This window comes from Leptinotarsa decemlineata, unplaced genomic scaffold (assembly GCF_025532065.1).
Source record: "Leptinotarsa decemlineata unplaced genomic scaffold, Ldec_3_MD MMD2_tig00004307_RagTag_RagTag, whole genome shotgun sequence".
In the NCBI taxonomy this organism is placed as follows: Eukaryota; Metazoa; Arthropoda; class Insecta; order Coleoptera; family Chrysomelidae; genus Leptinotarsa; species Leptinotarsa decemlineata.
Window position 1 is genome coordinate 15,489,254 of NW_027412606.1, and position 13,426 is coordinate 15,502,679.

Genomic DNA, 13,426 nt, shown 5'->3' on the forward strand with positions numbered 1-13,426 from the left:
TTTCACAATTCGAAAATGGCTTTTCCCTTTGAAAAATAAATAACATGCACGTATTCTCCGTATATCATGCAAAACCAAGCTTTACTCAGCTCGGCTCTATAATCAGGATCAGCTCAACTGTTCATATAATAATACTCATATTATAATACTTATAATGAAGCCCAAAATACATTCGGCGGGCGACGTCTGAAAATTGCTAGAATTCTTCAAGTAAATAATGCTCACCACGCACATTAAATAGAGACAATAATTTTGAGTTGAAATAAAAAATGAAAATAAAAAATTGTGCAATTCAAGTAAAAGGCATCTTAGGTACAAAAAAATAGAAAATAAAAATAGAATTACTGCAAATTAAATAGGATAGTGAGAAAAAATTAAAAAATTAAAAAAAAATATGTTGAACGGTTCTATTGAAAAAAAGGTAATGATGTAGATAATGCGCTAAAAACTAAAAAATAATTCGGAAGATCCTAAGTAGCAGTCATGACACACTTTGAGGTAGTTGCGGAACATATGTAATCCACCACTTTGTAGATGCGCCCATTTGGATTCACAATGATACAGAATTCATTAAATTGTATTGTGTGTATCAGATCAATCTGTCAACAGAAAGGAGGTCAAACTTCAACTACTGAATATGACTCAAACAAACAAACAGGGCAAGTTAAATAAAACCGTTTAAATCTTGATAGACTTTTGAAGTACTTTTGCATCGAATCTAACCCATTATACACTTGATTTTTACTTTAAGAAAGTTATCACAGTGTAAATTAATTGAAGGGTTCATACAACATAGTCATATAAATGCTAAGATACAGTAAAAAGTAAAATAAGAATTGCTTTCGTTAGGTAGTGAAGTTAACACAAGGTCGGAAAGTTGATATATAAATATCTGTTATTTGTACAAATTTTCGTGGTACTTGTCAGTCCAGACCGCAGATAGAAAGTTGGGTTAGGTTCATAAAAGCTTGATTTGAAGGCTCTAAGCCGCCAAAGTCGCGAGCTCAACTTTAAGTGATCTCAGGGCTAATGCATTTAAAATTTACAGTTCAAACAGATTTTTTATTTATCATAACTGTTGATGTCCATGTCCAACACGATCCTATGAGCATACAAATAAACAGTGATCAGATGTGATCTTCATTTTGAAATGTAAGATATGACAATAACAAACACAGTGCATAAAGTTTCTATCAAACTTCACGTGCTTCTGCAGTGGTTGCCTATGCAAATATGACTTAAGAATATGTGGCCGTAACAGTATTCCGTGACGTGACAGATGTTCTATGGCATGACTACAATGACAGTTTATTCAATATTTTATGGAGGGGGTGACATGTGTACGAATTCGACGAATCGAATTTTCTCTGAGAAGTTCCACGTAGGACCACATAGCGGTAGCGGGCAACTAGAAAGTTAATGGGAGAAGTCAGATTTTGGTTGATGTTACGTTGATGGAGTGTCGTGTGTGAGAGATCAAGTGAAATCGTTAGGTTATTTATTCTTTAAAAAATAGTTCGTCTCCTGAGATCAATTAAAATGAAATTCTTTTTGTTTGCATTATTAGTTTTACCAGTTGTAATTTTGACTTTCGATAATGGTAAGAAAAAACTCTTAACAAGGTCTTTCAAGATACTCTTTTTTTCAAAATACGTGGCGGTAATCAAGCTGCACATGAATCATATTTCATCATTTAATGAACTTATTCCACCTAGTCTTATTTATTTTCCTATTTAGCTTGAATATTTTTAATCATTTCATTCAACATATGGAAAAAAATTGTTCAATCCTGTTTTCTTAAACAGGTAAAAGGGTATTCTCCTATGCTGAAGAAGATCCTTTAGAAGATGAGATTGATGTTGAAGGAGAAGCCGAGGTAGAAGAAGTTGGAGGTGTAGAAGAGGAGGATGAAGATGATGGTAAAACGCTTTCTTCACCAGATGTAGACACCACATTGTTATTTGTTCGACCCATACCTACTGGAGCATCACAGTTTGGTAAGATAAATTTAGGCCAATATACATCAGTTCTCTATACATATACATTTTTTTTAGAAATTCCTGCTGGCTTACCAGTAGAATTCTTGGTTGGATTCCGTAATAAAGGAGATCAAGATTTCATTGTTGAATCAATGGAAGCATCATTTAGATACCCTATGGACTTCAATTTCTTCATTCAGAACTTCTCTGCTATTGGCTACAACAAAATTGTCCCCCCTGAGCAGGAAGCTACATTGCATTATAGTTTTTTGCCTTCTGAAGCTTTTGCTGGCAGGCCATTTGGTTTGAATATTAACTTAGCATACCGAGATGCTGCTGGAAATGCTTTTCAAGAAGCAGTATACAATGAGACTGTCCAAATCGTGGAGCTTGAGGAAGGTTGGATTTTTTTTTCTTGCGATAGAAGTTTTTTGTATTCTATTAATTCAATATTTTTTATTCTCAGGTTTAGATGGAGAAACATTCTTCTTATATGTTTTCTTAGCTGCCGGAGTTGTACTACTATTGGTCATTGGACAGCAAACATTGCTCTCTGTTGGGAAGAAACGCACAGGTGGAAGTGGTGGAAGCAGTAGAAAGGCAGCACCTGTGGAAACTGGAACCAATAACCCAAATAACGTTGATTATGACTGGTTGCCAAAACAAACTCTTGCAAATTTGAGTGAGTAAATATAATTAAATGGAATGCATTCAGCTGTCTTTCTGTCTAAACAGTTGACCATTTGTTGACTGAGCAAGGCCACAAATTAATATGAGTTGGTGCTGTGCTGTGAATAGCAATCAATTGCATAGTGAAACCTACTTATATCTCAATGTTTTCAAAAAATATTGTCTCTACATGTTAAATTTTGTGAAGAAAGAAAATGATTTTATTTTCACATGTGGAATATTTTTTGTTGAATTATAAATAAATTGGCAGTAGTAAATAAATGAAAAATAAATATCAGTAAATAAGTACATGATATCAAAAATTGAAAAAATAACCTTCAGGTGTAGTTAGCTCTTCCTTTCCTGAAAGAGAAATTGTGCCTCTCACTTACTAGAGATTGCGCTAAGATCAACGATACATATGAATCAATGAACTTATCAAAGACAGTACTTTTTCAACTTTTTCTGCTTCAAAGAGATATATTTTTATATCTATCTCTTATTAAAAAAATTTCATAGAGTCCTATTTTGGCCTTCATATGAAAAGTCACATTCAAGTATTTTTTGGCAGGTATAGTTTCTACAGATCATTTCATATTTATTTTAATGGATAATGACAGGTTTTTAGTAGCGGGTGGAAAATATTGAATAAAGAAACTCCCTCACCATGGCTCTCTGTTCAGAATAGACTGGCATATATACAGTGCGTCTCACTTCTCGTGGAAACACCCCGGTATCTTCCCTAATAATTGAGGCAGAATGATGAAACTCTCAAGACTGATATAATGTTTCAAATGCACATACCAACTAAATGGGGTTGGGCAAAGTGATATACACTGCCCGCTACTCGCAATGGAACAACCCTTTTTTACGGTAAAACATACTAGGGGGCAAAATAGGCTAAAAATTCCTTCAGATTCGTGATCAGGACTACCAACTTACTATGAATACACTTTTTCCCTCAAAAAATTTCAGTCCTGAAAAATCCTAATTTGTCTCACTTCTCATGGAAACACCCCCGTATCTTCCGTAATTATTGAAGTAGGTTTTTTTTTTGTTTTGACATCAAAACACGAACCCGTCCCAGAAAATCAGAATTTTTACATGAAAAATCAATTGTAAGAGAAACTTGACTTTTGTTTCTACATAAATAATTTATTTTTCACCCTTTATATTAGCTTCACCTGTATGTATGTTTGTTTGTAACTCTCCATTTCATTTCATATCGGGATCCGTATTTAACAGAATTATCGACATTATTGCTTGATCTATTCGCAGGCAGAAGGCGCTGTACGTAACCTCCTTCATATAATTCGAACTCACTTTACATATATTTTCTTCATTTGAAAAAAGTATTTTTTTAATTTTAATTGATTATTAACATGCTTTTATTAGCTTTACCTATATGTATGTTTGTTTGTAACTCTTCTTTACCGTTTGAATACTCTGGATCTGTATTTGAAAGATTTATCGACATTATTGCTTCCTCTATTCGCGGGCAGATGGCGCTGTACGTAACCTCCTTGATATATCGACATTATTACTTGATCTATTCGCGGCAGATGACGGTGTGTGTAATCTTGATATATCGACATTATTGCTTGATCTATTCGCGGCAGATGGCGCTGTATGTAACATCCTTGATATAATTCGAACTCACTTTACATGTATTTCTTCATTTGAAAAAAGTATTTTTTGTTATTAACACGCGCGCCTGTTGCCTTCCTTGGACTTGGTAGCTGATTTTCAGGCTCCCTTTTCGGTATTGGAAAATATCAATGGTCATTTTTGTAAACAATTTACGGCTGATTGATCCCAAAGTTTAGATAAAATTAATATAGTTTAAAAAGACTAAAAAACACGCTTTTATAGCATACGAACCTAAAAAAAGAAAAGTAAGTATAGTTTAATAAACTAAAAAACACGTTTTTAAAGAACATCAAACTAAAAAGTTAAAAATAATTTCTTTTAAATAAATTTAAAACAATAACGAACAAAAAATACTAGTATTATTGTGAAAAAAGCGTGGGCGCTTTGTGCCATTATTTTTGTATATCAAGCGCCCGTCGCTTCTTTTACAATAATACTTATTTAATAAAAATATTTCCAAATTGTTAGTTCAATGTTCTTTAAAAGCGTATTTTCTAGTTTTTTAAACAATATTCATTTATTTTGGTGTCAGGAAAGTTATTCCTTTTCGCAAAGTCAATAAGAGAGGAAATGTTAATTTTATAAGTGGGATGGAGACATGATATCAGTGAGGGACTTTTCAGGGCTGAAATTTTTTAAGGGAAAAAGTGTATTTGTAATAAGTTGGTAGTTCTGATCACGAATCTGAAAGAATTATGAACCTATTTTGCCCCCTAGTATGTTTTACCGTAAAATGGGTGTTCCATCGCGAGTGGCAGGCAGTGTATATCACTTTGGCCAACCCCATTCAGGTGTAAGGTGCATTTCCATCAGTCCTAAGAGTTTCATCATTCTACCTCGATTATTACGGAAGATATGGGAGTGTTTCCATGAGAAGTGAGACACTGTACAGTATCTTAGATTTTTATGATTAACGTTTTCTCAAGAACCCTTATAACTGGAAATAATGAAATTATTGTACACAGCGCCATTCAGTTGTTTGAAATTCAGAAAAAAGGTATAGGTAATTTGAACTAATACTTCTAATGATGAAACAAATGAAAACGATATAACACAAATGACTATTTCTATTCAAAATGACAGCATAGGAGCTATTTTTCCAAATTTATTGGATGGCTCTATGATTTATTTATATATACGGGTAATCCCCATGAGGTAAAATTAATAATACAAATAGTTTTTCCTTTAAAATAACTTAACCTTAATGTATGTATAAATGTATCACTGTAAATATATAAAATTTAAATGATGTTAACTCAAAATCATCATACTAGCTGGTTATCTATTATATTATGTTGCTACACTGTTTTTTGAAAGTGTTCAATGGAATTCCTTTAATGTCACAATTAAAATGGTTGGCTTCTCGCATAAACCTTGATATAGGTGAGAGGTATCCATAGTTAGTATGGTGATTAGGGACAGCAAAAATATCTTTGTTCCTAGTTGAAAGAACAGGTACTCAGAATGAGAATTCATGTAATAGATAATTAAAATTAATGTCACTTGATATAATTTTAAATAAGGTAATGATATTTTTATTTGTTATGATGGAAATATTGTCGAAACAACTTGATGTAGCAAACGAATGAAAAAATACTATTTGTTCCAGTTTCTGTCTAATTTAAGCATGGTAAAAATATCATAAAATTTCGTTTTAATAAGCAGTTAGGCAAATCCTCAAAACTGTTTCACAAGTCCCAAAATAGAACAAAACATGTTTTCCAGGCACATACTTTTCAAGAGATTTAGAGCCGGACCCTCTGGGGTGTAGGGGGCTCCTGTTCAAAACCTAGCAGAGGACCCCAGAAGGAGCCAGTCTGGGTCTAGTTGTAATTGATTCTTGTGGTTATCGAAAGTGATGTGATATAATAAACAGTAGTGGTATATGGGAACAATGTTTGTATTGGATTCATTGTATGTTAGACATTACAGTTCTACATTCCAATTTATTTTCAGTGTAATGAACAAAATTCAAACACAATCTTGAGCTTATCAGTTTATAGAGGTTAAACCAAAAGTCTTCAGGAGACTAAATCTTACTTTTCAATATGCACTTCCTAGTAAAAAGTAATTCCCGTTATATAATGTGTATGAATACTTTGTCAGTAACCGTGTTTCATTTATTCTCCATATTTTTCATTACAAATAATGCATCTTCTGCTGGTAAAAGTTATTTGCTTTTTCCTAACCACTTTTCTTGCCCATCTTTTTGTTTTGACAGAAATTGATAGATAGAATCAGTGAAATGTTCATTCAAGTGTGTTGCTAATTCAACTGGATTATTCAACATTTACTTTTCAATACTGGATAGAATATGTTCCTATTGATGAATTGCCACATCATTTTAGATTTACTATCCAATTTAACTATTTTTATAGTGTTCTGTTTTGCATCGTCTAAGACGGTATTATAACTCTGTTTTAACCTTCATACCGAGGGACAATTTAAGAAATAGAGTAGTTAGGAAAACTTCTTTTTCATCTCTTCAAATCTGGCAAATTGAAAAATGATTTTTGGTTACTTTTCTTTGTTTAATTGATTTTAATAAAAATTGAAATGATGATTGAGAAGGCTTCATTTATATTATATTTTATATAGAGTTCCAGGCAGCCTTTGTCAAACATATGACTCAACACTTCTCAAGTCCGGATAATTGGTTTTGACCAAAAAGTTTTATCTTGAAAAGAAAACACCCAAGTGACAGAAAAAGATAAGATTTAGAAAATCATTTCATTATTGTATATATTGAAAGGACTACAGTGTAGTGAAAATAATACATACTTATACACATCTACAAAATAAAAATTACTACTCTAAAAAGAAAGAAAAACCATAATGAATGAAAAATGATGTTGAGATTTTATGGGAAATATATATTATTATCATTTTATTCAAGCATTGGTATATATGTATAAATAATTGACTTTATTCATTTCAGATAAAGAAAAGCTTCAGAAGTCCCCTAAGGTGAAACACCAGAGTCCTAAACAACGAAAAGTAAAACGTTCTACAGGTTCAGAATAGTGATATGAATTGACTGATTCTCTCAAAAGATTTCACTTCATAAAATTGATACATTTCATTCATAAATCGTACATCAAATGTGACATAGATATAAATCCATTGATATTTATCAGTCGATAGGGAATAGAGTTGATTTTCTTGATTCACCAAGATAATTTATTGTTGATGATGTAATATATTTATAAATTTTTTAAGTGAGTTGTGAATTTATTTAGTTATTTCCTGCTGTGTAATAGCATAATTGAATTTCAGTTAAATAACGAATTAAAAGTTGACAATTTTTGTAAAATTGTTTTTCATTATTTTCTATGAGAGTATTGACAGAAAAATGAATTGTTATATTCTTAGTAATTTGCAGGAAATAGATGAATTGAAATAGGTTTTAGGAATCACACGTTAAAAGGTAAGACCTCGTTAGTCCTTAGCTCGCACAAGTTTCTCAATTTCTGAGAGTTGTCGTTCGTATGGGGGCGACAGCTGATTAATGGAAAAACATATTTCAAACAGATTTTTTTTTCAAACAGGTAACTCTCTCCCTATGATCATTTTGAACCCTTCTAGCGTCACGTAACAATAAGTTACAAATATATTTTTGCTTTATGACTAATTTTCCATATATAATTTTTGTAGCTTCTCCCCGATGATGAATGTTATCGAAATATAGAATAACTTTCAAATATCCTAAATAAGCTGTTTTCCGGGTTTTGTTCCATATTCTGTGTTTTAGATCCTCACAAGAACTATATTCACAAAGTCTCATTTACCATCTTCTAGACTGACTCAATTGAACTTTGTTCCTCAATTTATAGGGTTGGATGCCACCATTTTCCTGGGTCGATCTGTTATTTCATTGTACTGATAGCAGTTAAGGAATTTTAAGTTCTAAAAAGTAAAATTACCAACGAGATGAAAAAACGAAAATATGTTTACTTTGAATCGGAATAGCAAAAAAATTGTACTAATGTAAGAAAAACAGTGGGGTGCCATAAACATAAAAATTGAAAAGAAAGACCAAATCAAACAAATATGGATGACAGATGGTGATTTATAATCCCTTCAAAGTAGCAAACTTATCAACATAGCATAGGTCAGTCAATTATTTTCGAATTTGATATGAATCTAAGAAAAGATAAATTTTAATGAATTATAGTGTGACAACTCATTATATTTACTGGGATGAGAGATAGTCAATAATGAAGTTCTGTTTCTCTTGGATAGGCCAGAATGGGTGCTGTTGTTAGCCTTTCAGGGCTCCAATCGAACTGAGTGTTGTTTTCTGATAAACAATGAAGGGTTTGGCGATTCGTCCGATGTCTCACAATTTTTTGAAGTATGCACATAATCCAAAGAAGCTACAGACGGACCAAAGCGTTAATTCCTTAGTCTAGGCCATTTCTTCACAACCTCCATCTTCAAGGGGTTGATCTCTATTCCATTCTCCGATATTACCTGCCAATAAAATTTAGTTGTTTCTGGAATATCGTACACTTTTTGGGGTTCAACTTTAGCAGGAATTGGAAATCCTAAGTAAACACCTCTAAAAAAATTTCAAACGTTTTCCCTGTCATCCAAATAGACAAGTCAGGTTTTCCAGACAAGACCTCTTAGAACCAGTCCCATCAATTTGTTAAAATGGTCGAGCACACTGTGAGTGGAAGGACTTTGAACCAGGGGTGGATGTACCTCAAGTACAGTCGTACGCTGAACTAACAGATTTTAATAAGTGCAAATAAATACAAAAAATGCTTACTTTACCTAGATATTCATCATTATAATATATTTTTATAATAATCAACATCTATCAAATCAATATTAACGAAATTATATCGGAACAATTTTATGCTCTTTGTTAGAACAAATAAGACTTATTTTCGCTATAACAAAAATTTCTCGTGCTCTAGACTAAGGCGCAAGCAGTACGCAGTATGCTCATAGAACTTCTACGCGATAGGAGCTAACACGCCTGGGTCGTAAGACAGACATAGTTTAATAGAAAATGTATGGCGATTGACCCGAAGGTTCCCGGGAACGGACAAAAATTGACGAAGTTCGCGCGTGCCGACCGGCTCATTATCAGTGTATCAAATCACGGTTGTTTGTGTGTTATATTAGAAAAATCAATTCACAATAATAAAATATTGCATCAGCCACTACGCAGTTACCCAGGAAATACTCTACATATTCAGCACATTTGCAAGGTTTTTCTAGAACATTCGAAGAAACGCACATCTACATCAGCAGTTCCTGATCCTATAAATATGGGAGAACAAGAGGACGCCGCATTCTTGACTATCTTCGCGACTATCCATGTTCGTTGAAATCTTGAATCATTATTGAATCATTATTGAAACAAGCAAGTTTGTTATTGCTGGTAGGTATATTAGGTATATTCTGCGGGCTAATCGATTTTGTGTCCGAGTTGAATATAGCGATAAAGGAGCATCTCGCATCGTCTACAGTGTTCAAAGGTGCGTCAAAAAGTATTCAAAACGATATTTTGGACTCCATTTTGTTTGTATCTAACAAAGAATTGTTGGAGATCATGAAAAATGTGATAACGTAGCAGTCCGAACTGATGAATCAACCGATGTATTCACAATTATGCAGATGGTAGATATTTTGAGATATGAAGAAGACTGACTGGTTCATGAACGTTAGTAGAAATATATTACGCCGATGAATGAGTGTAAGCCAAAACAAAACCGTACAGCAATTGTTTGCCAATCTACAAGCTTTTCCAAAGTTTTTTTCGCGATCGTTTGTTTAAACGTACAGAGGTTTTGAAAACAATTGTGTCAAGGAATATTCCAGCTGCCTCACAAACTATAAGGAACTTCAATTCGCGCACGGTCAACTTTGTAAATATAGCTATAAGGAAGCCTTAAAATACTGCATGACCACCATTGATGAAACTGAAAATGACGCTAGCTTTTTAAATCAGGCCGATATGCTTCTAAAATATCTAAACATCACTTTTTTATATTGATTTGATTTTTTTCAGTCGATTCTATCACAGTGAAATTTTATTTAAACAGTTGCAAAAACGGAATATGATGTAGTTTACATAAAAAAAAAGTATTAACGAACTTGAGGTCAGTATACAGAATGCACGTGATTCCATAAATAAAAATGAAGAACCACCTCAAAAACGGATTAAATAGTCTACTTACCCTACTTTGGGCCAATACAAATTGAAGAATGAAATCTCCACAAAATACAAATTCAGAATCTGTAGCACTACTTCGTATTCGCTGTATGGTACCTAGGACTTCAGTCAAAAGCGAACGATGTTTTTCGACACTGAGGAGGATTGATGTTTTTCGACACTGAGGAGGATCAATTTTTTTTTTCAGAAACATCATGTCTCAAGATCGGTTAAATGTACGTTATGTCCTTACAATTGAAAAGAAACTCATTCAATCAATACTAGACTTCAATATGAAAGTGATCGAACACTTCGCATCGGAGAAAATCGGTGATACGATTTAATATATAAAAAATTAAAAGTTATTAAAGTACCTATAACTATCTTATTATAAAGAACCTCAACTCTTAATTTTATTTTTAGTATCTATCTTTCATTATAGCTATAACGATTGTTATAATACACACTCTGTATAAATACTCAGTGAACTTCCAAAAAGTGCACCACCACTGATATGACACACCAGCAGCCACTGCTTTGAACTGAAAATGCTGTTTTCTCTTTGTCTTCAGGAGAAACTTTGACTTATTAGCAGTAACCACTTTTCAGGTCTAACAAAGAGAATCACTTTGATTCAGCAAGTGTAGTGAGGGTGTCGTCAGTCGTGGGAAATGGATAAATATCCTTATAGCCTATAGTCTACGTAGAAGCGGGTTGATCCCGCAGTCATCTCCATCACTGGAGATGACTGCATGGACTTGCCGACCCTTCGACGACATCTTTATCGAGCATGTTGTTGATCATGCCCCTTATTTCTTTTTGCTTGGCAAACGGAAGTCTTCTTGGAGCCTCGACAATTACCTGTGTTTATTCGATGTTGTACCAGGTTTATTCGCTTTTTACTTTTTTCGTCCAAAGTTTTGAGTTGTTCGGATTTTCCAAGCATCGTTTCAACTATTTTGGTTTACACATTCTATTCTTTGACTTTTTTGCAGTTAGTGACTAAAGCCATAGGTTTGCAGAATCCCAAGGAGTCGTATTGTTAGTTAAACATTGTGCTTCGTTATGTTCGTAACTCTTAATTGATATTCGATTGTCAACGTTCACGAGGGCTCGGGCAATTAACATTAAGTCTTTTCGATGTTTCTTTACTTCCACTATCCCTGTGCTGAAATCTCCAGGTTTCCTTTCTACTCTCTCCATTATAACATTTTTCGGAGGTTTTGAAGGTCTGGATGTCTTCGTCTATCACGATTCTGATTTTTTAACTTTTATTAGCCCCACATAAATCCAAGAAAATTTCTTTGATGTCGATCCTCAAAATAAATCCGTTCCGTTTAAAGATGGCGAGACCGAGGATGTACTCCATACATGATTTCGGCTACTGAGAGGACATTCAATAGTTGTTGAACCTAACTGCACACGCTCAAGCCCAAGGACTTCTCCAATTACGGGTTCCGTTTGTTCTGTAGCTGTTTTCACGAGCAAGTTCTACGGAACTCCAAATATTTCCGTATTATGCTAGGTCGAAAATCGCTCCAAAGGCTCTGTGCCTATGTTGAAAGTATTTTCTTTATTATCCTGATGAGCTTGAACCTGTAGTGTAGAAATATAAATCCTGAGGCTTTGTGCACCGCATGCCGACACACGCTCCTGAGTTTCAATTACTATTTGTTTTCCAGACGCTTGTTTGAGAGCCCCCCTCGCCTTTCAAGTGTTGGTGACCTTCGCCATTTTGCTTTCACCTTCAGCTTGTTCGACTTTTTCAGATATTTCTTGACAGGGCCAATAATGCAGAAAGTCAACCAGTTACAAAAAGAAAGTATCAAGTTGAGAAATTTTTTAAAATGTATGTCAACGTCTGGACATCTTATTTAAAAAAAAAAACTATCAAAAAAAGACGACGCTGTCATGTTTGAATCAACTAGAAGATAAAATCGACCGATTATCTGTCACGAGGGAGTGTCAGCTATGAAAAAGTCATGAATCAATTGAAACTATATAGGCTTGATAGGGATGAATTCTTAATTGAAGCAAGTGAGGGAACTTCTGAATCTTGTTTTTAAACAACAGTCAATGGTGCAGAAAGCAGGTGTCTTTATCTTAAAATGTAATTTAAAGCTCTTGAATCTTTGGGTATCACCAATGACAAGTACGGGGAGATGTATCCTCTAGCAGAATCAGTTTTGCCAAAAATATTTTCGTGATCTGTGAACGTCATCGTACTTCAGTCTCTAAAAATAAATCAGGCAATGATAATAAGGAATCTTTTATTTACTTGAATCCTTCGTTAGATTATCTGAGAGCCGAAGTTGAGATTGAAGAAAGGATGAATTTAGCACACAAGTCTTGCAGGGAAAAGAAACAGAAAAAATACACAGGACGAACAAGGTAAAACATGGAAAAATGAAAATGTTTGCTAATGATACATTTCTAATATACAGGGCAGTAATAGAAATCAACATTGATATATTGAATGAATTATATTGATTAAAATTTTGTCTTGGCTTATATGTCGCAAACTATTTTAAAATTTTGAGAAATTTCCATTCATGTTCATTTCAAAAAAATACAATATTATTCAGTCAAAAGATCAAATTGAATTGAATAATTATAATGAAGTTTTTTGTATTATAAAATTTTCAGGAATATATGTTAAATGAAAATTTAAAGTGGGTTAAACATATACCTACATATTTTGAGAAAGCAAATTTCTCTTAATATCAATATATCTTTTGAATAATGCAATTTTCCGCATTTGAAATATATGAATATAATTTTTTTCTCACTGATATACCCTAAATTTCAATAGAATGATGAATGTAGCCGTTACTATGTGGTAGGAGATCATCATGAAAAATGAGAATTGAACTTCCTATGTTTTTATAGCCGTTTTATTTGTTACTAACGTTTCTATAGTTTCATCCTATGAGAACATTTTCTAAGGAATACAATGAAC

General features: G+C 33.3%; 2 protein-coding genes across 3 annotated transcripts in view; both read left to right on the forward strand.

Moving 5' to 3' along the window:
* Nucleotides 1-13,426, forward strand: part of pip (heparan sulfate 2-O-sulfotransferase pipe) — a 530,582-nt gene that overhangs the window by 214,478 nt on the left and 302,678 nt on the right. The gene's annotated exons all lie outside the window — the stretch shown is intronic.
* Nucleotides 1,363-7,516, forward strand: l(1)G0320 (signal sequence receptor subunit 1 l(1)G0320). Its single transcript, XM_023172320.2, has 5 exons — nt 1,363-1,600; nt 1,806-1,997; nt 2,055-2,378; nt 2,446-2,661; nt 7,237-7,516. The coding sequence occupies exons 1-5, from the start codon at nt 1,540-1,542 to the stop codon at nt 7,320-7,322; spliced, it is 879 nt and encodes a 292-aa protein (XP_023028088.2). The 5' UTR covers nt 1,363-1,539; the 3' UTR covers nt 7,323-7,516.